General features: G+C 34.8%; 1 protein-coding gene across 1 annotated transcript in view; it reads left to right on the top strand.

The window, feature by feature from the left end:
* LOC134243002 (splicing factor 3B subunit 3-like) overlaps window positions 1–18,074 on the top strand; it is a 24,014-nt gene extending 5,940 nt beyond the window's left edge. The window contains exons 2-28 of the mRNA XM_062725208.1: window positions 2,520–2,757; window positions 3,113–3,189; window positions 3,296–3,389; window positions 3,570–3,742; window positions 3,933–4,074; window positions 5,482–5,594; window positions 5,726–5,788; window positions 5,875–5,949; window positions 6,034–6,137; window positions 6,380–6,545; window positions 6,663–6,758; window positions 6,920–6,992; window positions 7,741–7,892; window positions 8,094–8,249; window positions 8,623–8,778; window positions 9,017–9,160; window positions 9,431–9,553; window positions 9,881–10,035; window positions 10,933–11,107; window positions 13,706–13,911; window positions 14,722–15,004; window positions 15,251–15,463; window positions 15,789–15,887; window positions 15,980–16,123; window positions 16,256–16,360; window positions 16,552–16,647; window positions 17,527–18,074. Coding sequence (XP_062581192.1) covers window positions 2,532–2,757; window positions 3,113–3,189; window positions 3,296–3,389; window positions 3,570–3,742; window positions 3,933–4,074; window positions 5,482–5,594; window positions 5,726–5,788; window positions 5,875–5,949; window positions 6,034–6,137; window positions 6,380–6,545; window positions 6,663–6,758; window positions 6,920–6,992; window positions 7,741–7,892; window positions 8,094–8,249; window positions 8,623–8,778; window positions 9,017–9,160; window positions 9,431–9,553; window positions 9,881–10,035; window positions 10,933–11,107; window positions 13,706–13,911; window positions 14,722–15,004; window positions 15,251–15,463; window positions 15,789–15,887; window positions 15,980–16,123; window positions 16,256–16,360; window positions 16,552–16,647; window positions 17,527–17,571 — 3,654 coding nt within the window. The 5' untranslated portion in view covers window positions 2,520–2,531 and the 3' untranslated portion in view covers window positions 17,572–18,074. The remainder of the gene's footprint in view (window positions 1–2,519; window positions 2,758–3,112; window positions 3,190–3,295; window positions 3,390–3,569; window positions 3,743–3,932; window positions 4,075–5,481; window positions 5,595–5,725; window positions 5,789–5,874; window positions 5,950–6,033; window positions 6,138–6,379; window positions 6,546–6,662; window positions 6,759–6,919; window positions 6,993–7,740; window positions 7,893–8,093; window positions 8,250–8,622; window positions 8,779–9,016; window positions 9,161–9,430; window positions 9,554–9,880; window positions 10,036–10,932; window positions 11,108–13,705; window positions 13,912–14,721; window positions 15,005–15,250; window positions 15,464–15,788; window positions 15,888–15,979; window positions 16,124–16,255; window positions 16,361–16,551; window positions 16,648–17,526) is intronic.

Raw genomic sequence — 18,074 nt, 5'->3', positions numbered from 1 at the left:
CTGTTTTTCCATCATCAGTGTCCGAGTCCTCATCAAGATCAGTGGTAGTATAACCAGTGGCTAATGGTAATCTCATCCTTGATGTCTTTCTGCTCACTCTGCAGACTGATGTAGGTTTCCTTCGGATTTTACTTCTCCCTCTAAGTCCTTGATCATCTCCGTTGGTTTCTCTTTCTTGACTGGCTTGACTGTCTTGGTTGGTATTGCTAAGGATCTTACCTAAATCACCTGTCATCCTGTGGAAGGCGCTATTGATTGTTTGGCTGAGACTGTCAATTATACTACCTTCATTGATAGTGACTTGATCCTTTTGAGTACGTTTTCCTTGGTTGACTTGGCTGACTTGGTTTGTGTTACTTACAACCTTACCTAGATATTCAGTCATTCTGTTGAAAGCTCCATGGATAACCTGACTTAGACTGTGAATTAAACTCTCATTCATATTTCCTAACTCACCCTTTTGATTTGCGTGATCTCCCTCAGCCAAAGAAGTCATTTGACTATGATATGGGACATTACCTGGACCAGTTTTAGTACAAGTTGTGTGATTACTGTTTGTACCAGTAGAAGTTCCACTCAAGCCTAAGCTTGCAACTTTGTGTGGAGTCTGTACTACAATCTTTGGGGAAAGTACCCTTTCATGTGTGGGGCATATGTACTCATTGACTACTTGGTCATCTTCCGATTCTGTCAAGTTCTCCCCATCACTTGTTTCAGTGAGGTAATGTATCTCATGGGTTGTTGGCTTTGGTGCCACATTGATGATTTCCTTTGTCTCTGATTTATTTATTTCATCCTCCGTCATATTTCTATTCTCTTCTCCATGAAGAGCTGCTTGACGTCTGGTATACATGACTCAGTGGTTAAATATTAAAGAACCAATTCTAAAGATGAGTTCGTATCTCTGGATCCACTCCTAAAACTTGTGGATCCCACTTCTGACACCAAAAATTGTAATGGGATAGCGCTTAATGGCTATCCCACTTCTGACACCAAAAATTGTAGCAAGATAGCGTCCAACGACTATCTCATTTAAGTATTACTATAGTGGTTCTAGAAGACAGGAGTAAACTCCCTTTTTAAACACTGAGTAAATAACTCTAAATCGAAATTTAAGTTTCATAAATTTATTGAGTCTGCAAAACAATATAAACAATTTTAACACAAAAAAATAATAATATCCTGGCCTTTTAACCACCCTTTTTACTGACAAAGTTCACAATATTAGATAAATCCTAATAAACAGCCGGATCTCGAAATAATCGAAATATATGGCTGAAACCTACCTACTACACTTAATTATCAATGAATAAAAGATTATTAACGACTGGAAATTCAGATACGATCGGATCCTGAAATAATCAAGATATATGATCGTAAATTAATCCCCAAAAGCTGTTAAAATTAAACTTTTCCAATTAAATTAAACCATTTACCGAATTACAATTAACTGATTTAACAATTAGCAAATAATTACCAATTTTGTCTAAAAGCCCAAAATAATTATGTTAACCCTAACATCAAAAATAGCAGACTCCCCGATTTACGGAAGAATCTCCCCTTATATACTCTATTAAAAATTCGTATACAAAACTCTTACGAATTCGTATAAACTCTTACGAATTCGTATAAATTCTTACGGAATATACGAAAAATACGGAAAATCTTATACGGAAAATAGTTCCATTAAGATAATTAGAACAATAATAATTATTTCACCATAAAATAACTTGACTTTAATTCATTCAACAATAATTAATTAATTAATTACCTTATAACTGTACATTTTCACTTCTATACAAAACTCCAGGGCGTATAAATATACACCGCGGATCAAGAGTAAAAATAAACCGGAAGTAATGCAATACGCCACCATGTAAATAGAAAAATAGACTGTCTGCAATACTACAACACATGTCTGCACAATACAGGTAAAATACCAGTGAAAAGCATAATTTAAACAAAACATCTAATAGTTCATACTCTTTTAACAGCATTTATACAATTATTTCAACAAGGACATCATTAAATACGAAAGGATATGCATGTATTACATGTACTCGTTCTACTTTCACTTTGCATACGATGACATGAAAAGCTGTGAATCCAATTTTTGAACTTCACATAATAAATGTACAATACAAACGATCAAATTACTCAAATCGTGAACCATATAAAGTGTTAAATTAGTATGACAAGCTTTGTAATTTAAAGACAAATAAAACATGGGGGACTTGAAATGACCAAACTTTACATATAAAATATAGCAACATCTTTTGACCATTTGTAAGAAATACACTGTATACACGTCTAGCAAAAGTAGCAAGAAAATTGTGTCATTTTTAGTAGATATTACGCCAACAAGTGTTCAAGTGATATTTATTGCCTTGTTGACTAAAACTGTGCAGTTTTGATTTTTCAGAAAGTGTCCCTTTCTATGTTTACTAGTCTCAGATAAGTATTTTGAAAATTCAATTGATGTGTTTGCATGATTTATAAGCATTCTTTTCCTTTTGCAGAAATAGCCAGCCATGTTTCTGTACAACTTAACCTTGCAGAGGGCCACAGGGATAAACTGTGCTGTGCATGGCAATTTCTCTGGATCAAAGCTTCAGGAAATCATTGTTTCCAGAGGCAAAATTCTAGAGCTTCTGAGACATGACCCGAATACAGGCAAAATTTATCCTGTTTTATCAGTGGAAGTGTTTGGAATGATCCGCTCACTTATGCCATTCAGACTGACGGGTGGATCTAAAGGTAACATCAGATACACACAGAATTCTTGTGATTTTGAACTTTGATTATTGATTTACAGGGGTCTTACACATTTTTGGTGCAGAGAGTCTGAGAGACTGGTTCTTATTTAAATTGGTAAAATTAGGTGTTTGGGAGTTCAAATCAACATAAAAAAATTCAGAAATTGTAATCACATTTTATATTCCTGCTGTTTTGTTAAGTGATCAATCAAACAATGTCATAATGGTAATGGGAGCAACCAATGAAGACAGTAGAGAGTGCTGATTCCTAATGAGTGGACCTTTACCATAATTCTCATGCAGAATCTTGACTGTCTTAAAAGATGAAGGTTTCTAATTCGCAATTTCTCTTGCAGATTATGTTGTTGTTGGTTCTGATTCTGGCAGAATTGTTATTCTGGAGTACATTCCACAGAAGAATACATTTGAAAAGGTATGGTGTAAATGAAACAGATTTTTTAAAAAAGATAAATCTGCTGTTGTGATTTACAAAATTAATTTACAGTTCTATATTTTATTCTATTTCTTTCTTTATTCAGGTGCATCAAGAAACTTTTGGAAAGAGTGGATGCAGAAGAATTGTGCCAGGACAGTATTTAGCTGTCGATCCTAAAGGCAGAGCTGTCATGATAGGTTTGTTTTATCTTGCACATGAACATAGAGTTAAAAAAAATTAATTCCAAAGACTTTCAACTTAATATCTTCATTTGACATAGACAGGAATTGGATTAAGTTAGAAAATTGTCATGAAAAAGATGGCTATTCGACAATACATATCATTAAATGAAATATCTGTCCTCTTGTTTATTTCAGGTGCTGTGGAAAAACAGAAACTGGTGTACATTTTGAACAGAGATGCCTCAGCTAGACTGACTATCTCTTCTCCATTAGAGGCACACAAAGCCAACACATTGGTGTACCACATGGTGGGGGTGGATGTTGGTTTTGAAAATCCTACTTTTGCCTGTTTAGAAATTGACTATGAGGTAAATAAAGTCTTGCGTCTCTTTGGATTTTTTTTTCAGCAGAAAGAAAATTTTAAAAAGTATAAATGTTATCCCTTACTTTGTGCCTTGACCTTGAATTTGTACTGTGTGATAATTATGACACTTGACAATGTAAGTACATGTGTAAATCTGAAGTTCAGCGTGTTAATGACAATATTTTGTTTTTTAGGAGGCAGATATGGACCACACTGGAGAGAGTGCTAAGAACACACAGCAGCTGTTGACATACTACGAGTTAGACTTGGGGCTCAATCATGTTGTCAGAAAATACTCAGAAGCTCTGGAGGAGCATGCCAACTTTCTCATCTCTGGTAAAAATAATAACATGTATGGGGAATAGTGATGCAATATTATAAATGATTAGGAGTCGAGTACAGTGATTATAATATACATGTATTTTAGGGCTGAAACGATACACCCCCTCCACGATACGATATGTATTGCAATACTTGTGTCACAATTCAATTTTTTCAATACGATACAATTTAAGTAAGAAACTATTTTTCATAAGGTTAAAGAAAACATATTCAGATTTTTTAAAAAAAAGTAAAAGGTGGTGATACGATAGAGATATACTACCAGGGGTATGCAATTTAAAAATTCAAGTACTAGCCCACAGGCTGGTGGGAGCAACTAATGTTGAAAAAAAAAATCTTTGAAAAAGTCAGGGTACTAAGGTCATTAATCATATAAAATTAATGATTATGAAAGAAAATAAATTTATCTGAAGATCTTCCCTTTTCTGTTTATTTTGCACTTGCTCGTTTAGAATGAAATTAAATTCATTTTGTTTTCATATTAAATCATTCAATACAATAGAAATATATTTCATGTGAATCACAAAACACTGATCTTTCAGTTGATTGACTGATCGTAAATAATTTAACGAGATATCTGCATGAATTTACAATAAACGGATGAATGGGCGAAATTTGGACTAGGAAAAAACGATCGTTTTTGGAAGTAAATTAGTCAGGTAATACTGCAAAAAGGAGAAAATTATGGAGATATGTTGACAGTAGGAGCATGCTGCCTGGAAAATATTCACTGGTTGGGAATTTGATAGCAAAATATGAGTAAAAATACCGGTTGTGCTTTTCATATATAACGTGTAGTTACAATTTTTACTAGCCCGAATTTACTAATTTGTTAATTGCACATCTCTGATTACTTGTGGTTCCGTTGATTAAGAACACTTTATCTGTATAAATAATAGGAGCGGCAGCCTCCTCTGAAACTTTACCGTCCAAATTTTCTCACTCATGTGTGTGTCAAACTATTAAAACAAGGTCGAACCCGATCTATTTCAAAGAGTTAACCAAACCCGATTATAAAAAACGTATCGAACCGAAAATCGAGATGGTGAATCGAACATTGAACCGAGCACTTATATCGAACAATATCGATATTTCGGTGAATCGTTTCAGCCCTAATGTATTTTCAATGGGTAAAATTTTCATGGTTTGAGGAAAAAATATGGGTATGTGGAGATTTAATTTTGTGGGTGAAGAATTGTTGAGTAGTTATGATTGTGAAAAATGAAATTTCATGGTGAACATAAATTCATGGGTCTCTTCATACCTCCTTGAAACCCTCCATAAAAATAAGTGAATTCACAGTACAAAATTTTGAGTTCAGGGAAGAAATTGAATGTGTTGTCTGTTGAAGTTACATACGGTATGAATGCGTAGATATCTTTTTCATTATTTTTTTTACAGTCCCTGGAGGGAGTGATGGTCCCAGTGGAGTGTTGATCTGTTCTGAGAACTACATCACATACAAAAATCTTGGAGATCAGCCCGACATCAGATGTCCTATCCCCAGAAGAAGGGTGAGATGATAATGCTGTATATAAGACATATTCATCTTATAATGCCAATACTGAAGGCAATCTATTTGCATATATTATTGAGATTTGTGAAAGATTCTGCAGTGTTTTTATAATGTTTTATATAATTTCAGAATGATCTTGATGATCCAGAAAGGGGTATGATCTTTGTCTGCAGTGCTACACATAAAACAAAAGTAAGTTCAAGGTTGTGAAATTTATAAACAAGAATTTTGTATGATAAGGGTGTTCTTTTATAAATTGAATTTGATTTTATTTTCAGAGCATGTTCTTCTTTCTGGCACAAACTGAACAAGGAGACATCTTCAAAATCACACTTGAAACAGATGAAGATATGGTACGTTGATTAATACATTAAGGTGGAACTATATATCTGTGAAATGTTAATGTATATGTTTAACAGGGTTGGTTTCAATTTTAGGTCACAGAGATCATATTAAAGTATTTTGACACAGTCCCTGTTGCATCTAGTATGTGTGTGCTGAAGTCTGGCTTTCTCTTCATAGCATCAGAGTTTGGAAATCAGTAAGTTGTTTGAGATCTACATGTATGAGGGAAGAAAATAAATGTAAGAACTTGGTTTTCTGAATAATTGAAAGTTGGGTCTGTGTTCATGTACATACATATTTCTGAAAAACAAGAAGTCAGGTTATATCTGATAATGGTGCTACAGTATTTAAATACACATATTTACATATATTTACATACATTTATGTGATTTTGGTCGTGGTTAAAGTTTCAGATTAATTATTGTGTGCATCTTTCAGTTACTTGTACCAGATTGCCCAGCTTGGAGATGATGATGATGAGCCCAGATTCAGCAGTGCATCTCAGCTTGAGGAAGGTGAACCTCATTTTTTTTCACCAAGACCACTCAAAAACCTTGTACAGGTGGACGAGATGGACAGTCTCTCACCCATCACACATTGCCAGGTAAGATGCATGGAGAGAATCAAAGTGAATGTAAAACATAATTTGTATCTAAAAAGTAAATTAAAAGTGCCATTTGTTAAAATACTGCAATTTATGGTTCATGTATCATTTTTCTAGATTGCTGATCTTGCAAATGAAGACACACCACAGCTGTATACTCTGTGTGGGAGGGGCCCTAGGTCCACACTAAGGGTTCTAAGACATGGTCTGGAGGTAAGTTAACACTAGTTTTCTGACTCCAAAGGACACAAGTATTTATCTCTACCAAATAGTGGAAAAAATATATTGTAATATTCTATAATTTGTAGTTTTCTATAATTTGCACCCTAAAACTTGATTGTTAATGTTAGATCAATATGCTGTATAATTTATAGGTGTCTGAAATGGCCGTATCAGAACTGCCCGGTAACCCCAATGCCGTCTGGACAGTGAAAAAGAACATTGAGGGTAATGTTTACTTTATTTACAGAGACAAAGAGTGGGTCCTTGCACTAAACACCATGGTGCCAATTGGGGGAGAGTGAACTTTAAGGAAAAGACAAATATTTGAATTAGGAGAATTTTGAGTTCAAAGTTCTACCAATAGAAAGTCAAATATTTGTCCTCATTTCCAGTTGAAAAACTGAGAACAGATACTTTTTGTTTGTAGGTACACTGGATTTTAAAATGACAGACTGAACATGAATTATAAGATTAAAAAAAAATAATGAAGAATGTGTACTTTAATTGCACAAAGTAATACAACAGCAGGGACCCACAGAATAGAACAACTCTAATAAAGGCTGGTGTTTGGAACTTTCCTTCACCACGCCTACTTTCTCATTTCAGATGCTGTCCTAGAATAAGGCTGATACCAGTATCAGGTGGGTATTAAAAGTTGGGTTTCATGATGGAAGAATTTCAAGAAATCTTTGAAAAGGAGATGACTGTGACTATGGATCATGCTTACTTATTTTAGAAAATGTAAAATGTGTCATAAAATATGCATTTGTATTATGTATATATGTAGTTTTAGATTTTGGATCCAGTTCTATAATTCAGCTCTCGCACACCCCACATATCAATTCCAAATAGTCCCTCACATGTGTGTGTAATCATTCTGTAATGTGTATTCACAGTTTTCATTTTGTGGCACATTCTGTGATAGAGACAACTGACATCTTTTTTTACCTTGCCTAGTGCTCTGTACTTGTAGATGAATTTGACGCCTACATTATCGTGTCCTTCGTCAACGCTACTCTTGTATTGTCCATCGGAGAGACGGTAGAAGAAGTGACAGATTCTGGGTTCTTGGGAACCACACCAACACTTTCTTGTTCACAGCTCGGAGATGATGCTCTTGTACAGGTACATACCATGTATATCATCTATTTTTATTTCTAACTCGCTATCATTTGTATACATCTGTGATGATAAAGTAACTTTCTCCACTTCATATGAGAAGTTTATGATTATTTTGGTATCTGAGATGTATGCTTTGTATTTATTCAAAATTCATCAGCCTGGTATTGTGAACTTTGTCAAAAACTCATTTTACTGTTTTTCCAGATTTACCCTGATGGAATCCGTCACATCCGATCTGACAAAAGAGTCAACGAGTGGAAGACACCTGGGAAAAAGAGCATTGTCAAATGTGCTGTCAATCAGAGACAAGTAGTGATAGCGTTAACAGGGGGAGAACTTGTCTACTTTGAAATGGACCCAGTAAGTATACCACAAATTACTTACTGTTGATAAGTATTAAATACATGTAAATTTTTTACTTGAGTTGTTTTCACCCACTTCAGAATTTGCATAATGAGTGCAATGGTAAAGTGAATGAAAATTAATGAAGATTAAAATTTTTGAGTATACACTCTAGATCTAGAAGGACTTAAAATTTTCTTTCAAAAAATTCATGTAAAATGATATTAGCTATGAAAACTGATATTCTGTTAATAGTATTTTCCCAATAACAAGTTTTTTACAGCATTTGTGTACTTAGACTTCAATGCTTGTTGAAAACAAAAACCACAGAAAAGTATTTTTTTTCAAACAGTTGATGCTTTAATTATTTTTGTGTCTTTCTGCTCTATAGACAGGTCAGTTAAATGAGTACACAGAGAGAAAGGAGATGTCCTCAGAAGTAGTGTGTATGGCCCTGGGGAGAGTCCCCGTGGGAGAACAGAGGTGTCGCTTCCTGGGGGTTGGGCTCTCTGATAACACAGTCAGGATCGTTTCACTGGATCCAGCTGTAAGTTCAAAGTGTTATGGTTTCCTGCAGTTACTGTAAATATGCTGTTTTATATTATCCAATATAGAATGATATGGATTAAATTTGATCATTTGGAAGGGTGACATTTTATTCAGAAAGTTTCCATATTTTATGTCTTACATGTAATACCTTGTCAATTCTTTCTCTGTTTACTTGTCAATTTCTTTCCAAGATACTTATACAAGTGCATATCTGTAGCATTTTATTTGGTTTTTAGGATTGTTTGTCCCCACTGAGTATGCAGGCCTTGCCAGAACCCCCTGAGTCTCTGTGTATAGTGGAAATGGGAGGTACAGAAGCTAAGGAGGAAACGGGGGAGACTGGCACAGTGGGGGGCTTATTTCTCAACATCGGTCTACAGGTAAGGAAAGATATAATGGAGGATATAATGAAAGTATATAACATGGGAGATATTTACGTGCATTTAATTGTAAACATCTTTCAAGTGACAAATATGTTATTTCATTGGAGGGAAAAACAGTAACATGATGATATATTTCCGTGTTTCAACTGAAAATCATTTGATTACACAATCTGTTTTTCTGATTACTGGCAGTTTGAGGTTAATTATTATACATATTACTTGCTAATTAATGGACTTGGAATCATTGATTAGTTCTGAATGTTACAGAATGGTGTGTTACTGAGGACAGTGTTGGACACAGTTACTGGAGACCTCTCAGACACTAGGACAAGATACCTTGGATTGAGGCCTGTCAAACTCTTCAGAATATCCATGCAAGGATCAGAAGCAGTAAGTTGTTTAAACTTAATAGAACTGATGCTAGATAGAACCAAAAAAAAGATGATTAATTAGGGCTTACCTGTGCTTCAGTATGGTAAAATTCTTTATCTCAGAGATTTCAGAGCAAGATTCAGTGTTTTATGGACAGAAAAAAGAACTCCCTAAAAATAATATACTTTATTTGAAAAAGCCAGTAATATGATGTTATACATCCGTGTTTCAACTGAAAACCATTGATTACAATTTATCTTTTCTGATTACTGGCAATATGAAAATTCTTTGTTTATTTCTGGCATTTAAACAGTTAAATAGATTGTGTGTGTTTTTGTGCTATAGGTTCTAGCCATGTCCAGTAGATCTTGGCTCAGCTACACCTACCAGAACAGGTTCCATCTGACCCCCTTGTCTTATGAGACTTTGGAGTATGCATCAGGTTTTGCCTCGGAACAGTGTCCAGAGGGCATTGTAGCCATCTCCACGAACACTCTCAGGTAAGGAGAAAGGTGTACAAAAAGAACTTGTATATACATGTATTATAGTTAGTTCAACTAACAGCAAAATAAATACACTGTTATTTTGTCAACACTTTTAGTAATACAATGAAGCGCATTGAAGTGGTAAAATTTTCTGTTCGAATGGAACGTTTTGAGCTATATTTAGAGTGTTTATTGTCATCTTTTGACACGCCCATTTCTTTAGAAATTGATAAAACGGTCAAGTTGTTTCTTCAAATACCTGTAGAACAGGTTTTCCGTAAATATAATAGCCAATCAAATTGAGGATCTAAATAAACACCGAGTAAACACGTGTTCGACCAAAACATGTGTAGTGGTAACTTCAATAGACATGATAAGTTCAAAAATATGTACATATTCGTTGCAATCTGTGTTTAACAGGCGGGAGAAACTCCCTCTTCTATTTTTTTTAAAGCTCCATTTCAGTGTAACTCAAGATGCTTGTCGCGAAGAATGGGATGTCCTAAAACTACACGAATATTTTTCTCGTTTCTAAAAATATGGGCGTGTCATTATGTTATAATTGACCTTCAAAACATGACTCAGAACTTTTCATCCAAACGGAGAATTTTACCACTTCAATGCGCTTCATTGTACATCTTGAGTTACATCATGATGCTTGTCGCGAAGAATGGGATGTCCTAAAACTACGACAAATATTACTTTCTCGTTTCTAAAAATATGGGCGTGTCATTATGTTATAATTGACCTTCAAAACATGACTCAGAACTTTTCATCCAAACGGAGAATTTTACCACTTCAATGCGCTTCATTGTAACTGCTTGATTGTTTTCAGTATTCCTTTGGCTACCATTAAGTTTCGAAGTTTCGTGCTTGTGAGCATTAATGAAATGATTTGTGTCCTGTTTTCAGAATTTTGGCCTTAGAAAAATTGGGTGCTGTGTTTAATCAGGTGTCCCATCCCCTACAATACACTCCCAGAAAATTTGTGATTCATCCCGAGACCAACAACCTGATAGTAATAGAGACTGATTATAATGCTTATACAGAGGCCACAAAGATGGAGAGGAAACAGCAAATGGCAGAGGTAGGCTAGAGTTTTATAGAATTACTGTTATTCCTAAGGCTATAAAAAAATATTATCTTGGTTCTCAGGCCCTCCCTCATCTCTTTTAAGGGTGCCTCATTGACCCTTTTTATTGCTAAATCAATAAAATAAAAACAACAAATCACCTCCCTCATCATTTTCTTAGGTTTTGTACAATGTAAAAAGATGCCTCATCAGTTTTGGGGGCAATAAAAAGTGAAAAAAATGCATCCCTCCCTCATCATATTTCTTGAAAAAAGGCCTGAGAACCAAGGAATTACTTAAACGGAGTTTGGGAACATATTGTTTTTACTCTGTTTCTTATTATCTGTTCCCCAAACGAAGTTGGGGAACATATTGTTTTTATGTTTCTTATTATTATTATTTTTCTTCTTCTTCTTCCTGGAACTTTTTTGTCCGGGAATGATCTTGTAAACTGTTCGTCCGATGTAGGTAAAACCTTTTTAGGGTTAGTAGACATGTTATGTAGATTTGCGGAATCAAGGTCATTTTGCGCGCACGTGCTTGCAAGAGCGTGCACGTGCAACACGTGAAATGACCAATATAATATATATAGCCACAACTTTTCTTTTTTTTAGATGAAATGCTTTGAAACTCATAATGTGAGGATATATAAGTAGTATATACGACATGGTGAAAATAGCAAGATCTCACGCGCATGCACGTGCACTTTAATTGGCTGCAACTAAAGTCTCAATATCTTTCTTGTTCTTTGACGAAATCCTTTGAAATTTTGAACATAGCCATGCATTAGGATATCCTACAACATGAAATAAAGCAATTATCATGAAAACACGTTTTTCATGCACGTTACTGCAATCTGATTGGCTGAAACTTTAAACAGCTATAACTTGGTTTTCAACCAAACAGGATGGGATTTGGAACATTAGATATAATGGACTTCTACAAGTAGTATGGTCACCATGCTCATGCATGTGTTACATGTGCTGCAATCTGATTGGCTGAAACTTTAAACAGCTATAACTCCCTTAGTTTTCACCCAAACGTGGTGGATTTTAGAACATAGATAGATTTAATGGACTTCTAAAAGAAGGTATGGTCACCATGCTCATGTATGCACGTGCGTGCACGTGAAAATCAAAAATACACTTGAATGAGCGTATTTTAAAAATAATTTTGGATTAAATACTTTAATATTCAGTGTATTAAAAATATAGATTGTGTAGACAAGATGATATGGTCATGACGCAAATGCATTCACATGTGCACGCGTGCAAATGCTAAAGTTTAAATGATTTTTGTACACTTCTTTGTAAATGTTGTTTAAATCTCAGAAATAATATACTTATTTAATGAAGCTTACAGGGAATATGGCACCAAAAGGGAGTGTTATACATCCGTGTTTCAACTGAAAACCATTGAATTAGCAATAGTTATTATTATTATTATTATTATTTTTTTTATTATTTCTTCTCCTGTTTTTTTTGGCTTTTAAACGTTCACCCAACTGAGCTAAAACCTTTTTAGGGTTAATAGGTGTGTAGTGTAGGTGTGCGGAACGAAGGTCATTTTGCGCGCATAAGCACGCACGTGCGTGCGCGTGAAATGAGTGAATTGACTGATATACTTAAAATAGCTATTACTTTTACATTTTTTGATGAAATGATTTGAAACTCATTATATAAAGATATATTAATACTATTGATAATGTGACACTGTCAAATTAGCAGAGGGCATGCACGTGCGCTTCGCTCTGATTGGCTAAAACAAAAATCTCAGTATCTTCTCTGTTTTTTGATGAAATGCTTTGAAATTCAAAATATATACATGAATTAGGATATCCTACAATATGATATAGAAAAAATTTCATGAAATCACGCGCATGCACGTGTGCTGCAATCTGATTGGCTGACACTTTAATTGACTATATCGCCTTTGTTTTTTGTCGAAATGCTTTGAAATTTAAAACATAGTCATACATTAGGATGCCCTGCAATATGATATACAAAAAATTTCACGAAATTACGCGCATGCACGTGTGCTGCGATCTGATTGGCTGAAACTTTAAATGACTATATCTCCTTTGTTTTTTGACGAAATGCTTTGAAATTTAAAACCTCCTAATCATTCATTAGGATATCCTACAATGCCATATAGAAAAATGATCATGTTTAATCACGCGCATGCACGTGTGCTGCAATCTGATTGGCTGACACTTGAAATGGCTATAACTCCCTTGTTTTTCAACCAAACAGGATGGGATTATAATGCTTAAATAAATATAAGGGACTCCTACAAAGAAGGAGAGGTCAAACAGCAAATGGCAATGAAATTAGAAATACACTTGAATGAGTGATTTTTAATAATTTTGGACTGAATGCTTTCACAAATAGTATATTACAGGGAATATGGAACTAAAAGGGAGTTACTGTTATTAGCACTAGTTTTACATGGCCTAAAATGTGTAATGCTGATGTTCATGTACCATGTACAAATTTTTTAATTATGTTTTATCTCAGAAAGGAATGTGATGATGTACCTAATTATTTGGGCCTTGTATTGACCATTTTAATACATATATTTGTGTAATAAAAATGTGAAATGACAATACTTCAGGAAATGGTGGAGATGGTGAGTGCGGAGGAGAGAGAAATGGCTGCAGAAATGGCCGCTAACTTCCTGAATGAGGAGCGATCTGAAGCTACGTTCGGGGCCCCCAAGGCTGGTCCTGGAATGTGGGCCTCCATCATCCGAATCATCAATCCCATCACTGGCAACACGCTGGAGAAAATACAGCTGGAACAGAATGAATCCGTACACAGGTAGGTACTGTGTTGTGGTGGACAACATCTTCAGGGTAACCATGCTAACATAAGCTGTCATGAAAATGATGTTTTACTGTGTTTCAATTGATTTGTGATTACAATTATCTAATTTCTGATTCATGACAAAAAGATGGCTAACTATTATTGTGTCCAGAAAGATTTGTACAGATAAAGATACTGAATTTTTTTTTTCTTGAGCCTTTAGTTGTGATAATGTACATGTATATACTTTAAAAAAATTTTTTTTTCAATTGATGGTGTTCTTGTAAACATTAGGCTATATAAAATTGATTTTCTGGTTCTCAGGCCCGCACGCATCCATTTTGAGGTAGCCGCATTGCTAATTTTATTGTATTTTTGATAAAATAAAAAGTTGGTATTGCTGACACCAATCCCGAAAAAAAAAGTTCTGTCCTCATTTTTTTCATAGTTTAGTATTCAACTATCACTTCCGGTAGCCATTTGCAAAGAGATTTTGGCCACCTTGTTTAAAAATACATCGAAGACATTGCCTATGATGTTCACACGCTGATAAGCAATGGATAAAGCAAACCTTTTGATCATACATGGAAAGTATATCTGTGAATAAAAAAATTATCTTTATTTTTAAAGAAAATTCGAAAATTAAAATTAAAAAAGTACCTCCCTCATCTACTTTATTGCCAATAAAATGATAAATAAAATGCCTCCCGCCCGCATCTGTTTTGGAGAAAATTGGCCTGAGAACCAGAGAATTAAATTTAGATAGCCTTACATGAGAATGTATGTCAAATTCATGTGTTTAAATTCTGAATTAAACTATTACAGCATTGCCCTAGTGAAGTTTGCCAGTCGTGGAGATGACCAATTTGTGTTAGTGGGTGTCGCAAGAGACCTTGTATTAAATCCACGATCGCTCACTGGAGGATTTATCTACCTTTATCAAGTGGAGGATGGAGGGGAATCCCTGAACTTATTACATAAAACGCCTGTGGAAGATGTCCCAGGAGCAATTGCTTCATTTCAAGGACGAGTGCTTATTGGTGTGGGAAGGTATCTAAGGATTTATGACATAGGCAAGAAGAAAATGCTGAGGAAATGTGAGAATAAGGTAAGAAATTGGATATATGTATCTACGAGTATATCGATAAACCACAAAAGAAAGAAACTTGCTGGATTCATTAATTTGTGGTCGAACAGTGCTTAAACAGGTAAATATGATTTTAAGGGGAGGGGCATTAGACTATAGAACCAACAGTCTCAGCTTACAACATTCATCATGACTGTACTAGATAATTAAAAATTGGACTAATTGTTTTCTTCCTTATGATATGTAATGAGTAACTTTCCATTATAGAGCATCCCAAACTTCGTCTCCATGATCCACACCATTGGAAATCGTATAGTGGCATCTGACATTCAGGACAGTTTTCATTTTCTGCGATACAAGAGACAGGAGAACCAGCTGATTGTGTTTGCCGATGACACAAACCCGAGGTGGATCACAGCTTCCTGTTTACTGGATTATAATACTGTGGCAGGGGCAGACAAATTCGGCAACATCACCATCGTAAGTAATGTACCGTATTTGGCTGTGGCAGGGGCAAAATACACACTTTATAACTTTCTCTTACAAATTGGAGAAAATTATTTATGCATTTATTTCAACAAAGCACAAGATAATGTTGCAACATCACCATCGTAAGTAATTCTTATTTATTTTAGGAAAAAAGTGCGTATTGTATTCCCCCAAATACGGTATATTTTGAAATTTTAATTTGATCATAAAACTTAGGACATAAAATATGTACATGTTCATTTGTAACAACATGAATTTTGACATCATTCAGTGAATTCAGATATATTCTATATGATGACAACATTGATTTTGATAGATCCGACTACCATCAGATGTAAGTGATGATGTTGATGAGGATCCAACAGGAAACAAAGCATTGTGGGATAGAGGTCTTCTGAATGGAGCTTCACAAAAGGTATATGACATTTCCTGTCATTTTCAAACTAAATTTAAACTTGAATCTCAAAAACAGGGATTAGAGTGATAATGATTGATGACTACTTCCAGGCAGACGTGGTGATGAACTTCCACCTAGGGGAGATGGTGACCTCTTTACAGAAGGCCACCCTGATACCCGGGGGGTCAGAATCTCTGGTGTACACCACACTGTCGGGGGGAATAGGGATGCTGGTGTCCTTCACATCACACGAGGTATGAGACAAATATAATACAGATTTTATGTCTATGTTCAAACACTTTCAAGAATTTCAATTAACAATGTCTGTGTATTTCAAATATAAAGAGTTTCCGATGAAGGATGATAAGTTTACTTTGAAATTGTAGGATCATGACTTCTTCCAACATTTGGAGATGTACATGAGGACAGAGCACCCCCCTCTGTGTGGCCGAGATCACTTGTCCTTCAGATCCTACTATTTCCCCGTCAAAGTAAGTGTAACAACCACAACCCTGTATATTAATATAATTTATCATGAACATGTGACTTATAAAAGTACATGTAACCACTGTCACAATCTACCATGGATTTTATAATTATACAAACTAGCAGGGTTATGGAAAAATTTAGTTGTGCAGTTTTGCATTCTTATGTGGCAAAACATCTTATTTGATCCTTGTAGAATGTGATAGATGGAGACCTGTGTGAGATGTTTAACTCCATAGATCCTGCCAAACAGAAGAGTGTGTCTGAAGAGTTAGACAGGACGCCCAGTGAAGTAAGTGTTTAAAAATATCCCAGTCATCAAAATTACCTTTTCATTTACCCTGTTGAAGGGTGCAAAACATCATTGTACAAGTCTAATGAATTTCCTGGGTCATTTATCTAACAGGATTTCATGGCCCGTGGTTTAAAATATGAACCAAATTCAATTGTTGGAAAGTTGTTTCATGATACTAAGGTTACCTATAAGGTCCGTAGGCCTCTTATTTTTTCAGTATCATCTGCAGGGTTTGAAATTAACAGTCGCCCACTCGCCATTTGCGACCAATATTCCTTGTGGGCGACTTAAAATTATGTTCAAGTAGCCCACATGGCGATTAGAAAATTTACGGTGATAAATATTTGTTTTTTAATTTTGTCCGAATGTTCCTTTTTTTTCTCTTGAAATTTTCGTAATCAGTAAAGTGCTTTATATTTACCAGTGAGAAGTACTTAAACATAAAGCGTCTGAGTGATTGTGACGACCAATGTGACATTGACGCGTCAATGAGCCCAACAAACCAAAAAGTATCTTGGTTGTGTCTGTGAAGAAATCTGCCATGTGCTTGAAGATATGATGTTTAATAACCATTTCAATCTTTTTAAACAAAAGAGGACAATTTGAAATTAAGATAAGTCATGCACAATGTTTCTACGGATAGAAAAGAAACATGAGTCATATGATAAAAAAAAAATAACGAAAAATGGGGTTGTTGTATATTTATTCAACAGAAGGTGTGATAATTTGTGGGCGAATAAATTTTGATGTGGGCCCCAGAATTGCAAGGTTTAGTAGCCCACATGGCGATCAAAGATTACAAGTTAGTTTAAAACCCTGATCTGTGATCATCAAGATTGGCTGGAGTATGTATTACATGGTTATTTTTATTTTCAGGTTTCCAAAAAGCTTGAAGACATCAGAACAAGATATGCTTTCTAAGAGGATATGTATTTGTCAAACTGTTGTGAATATCTAAAACACACTGAACTTGCATCAAATTGTGCCGGGCCTGCTAAACCACACACAAATAGAGACTTGATGGAATCAGTGTATTTCAGGATTGTATAGACAGATGAAATACTTACAAACGCTTTGCATGAAATATTCTTGCTGAAGTATTTTCAAAGTGTGTGAAATAGAGATAGCTAAAGATTGAAAATATTCCTAAATCATTCACCATTGAAAAAAATGAAGTACACATTTTAACCATGCATTTCATTATGGTCATTATTGGTCATGTTTGGCATTGTGCTGTTCATTGTTATCATTCATGTATCATAAGAACTTGACATGCATACATGTGAAGGAAATGTACATAAATATTTTTACAATGTATATTAATTACATGCTGATCTTTTCTGAATTCAGTGTTTTATAAATGTTATGAATAAATAGCGTACAACTATTTGAGATATTGTCAAAATAAAGACCAAAAATCAAAA

The sequence above is a fragment of the Saccostrea cucullata genome, unplaced genomic scaffold (genome assembly GCF_032062105.1).
Source record: "Saccostrea cucullata isolate Sc308-1 unplaced genomic scaffold, CSIRO_AGI_Scuc_v1 ctg2615, whole genome shotgun sequence".
NCBI lineage: Eukaryota > Metazoa > Mollusca > Bivalvia > Ostreida > Ostreidae > Saccostrea > Saccostrea cuccullata.
The sequence above is the reverse complement of the archived record's forward strand: the minus strand, read 5'-3'. Positions and strand labels throughout refer to the sequence as shown.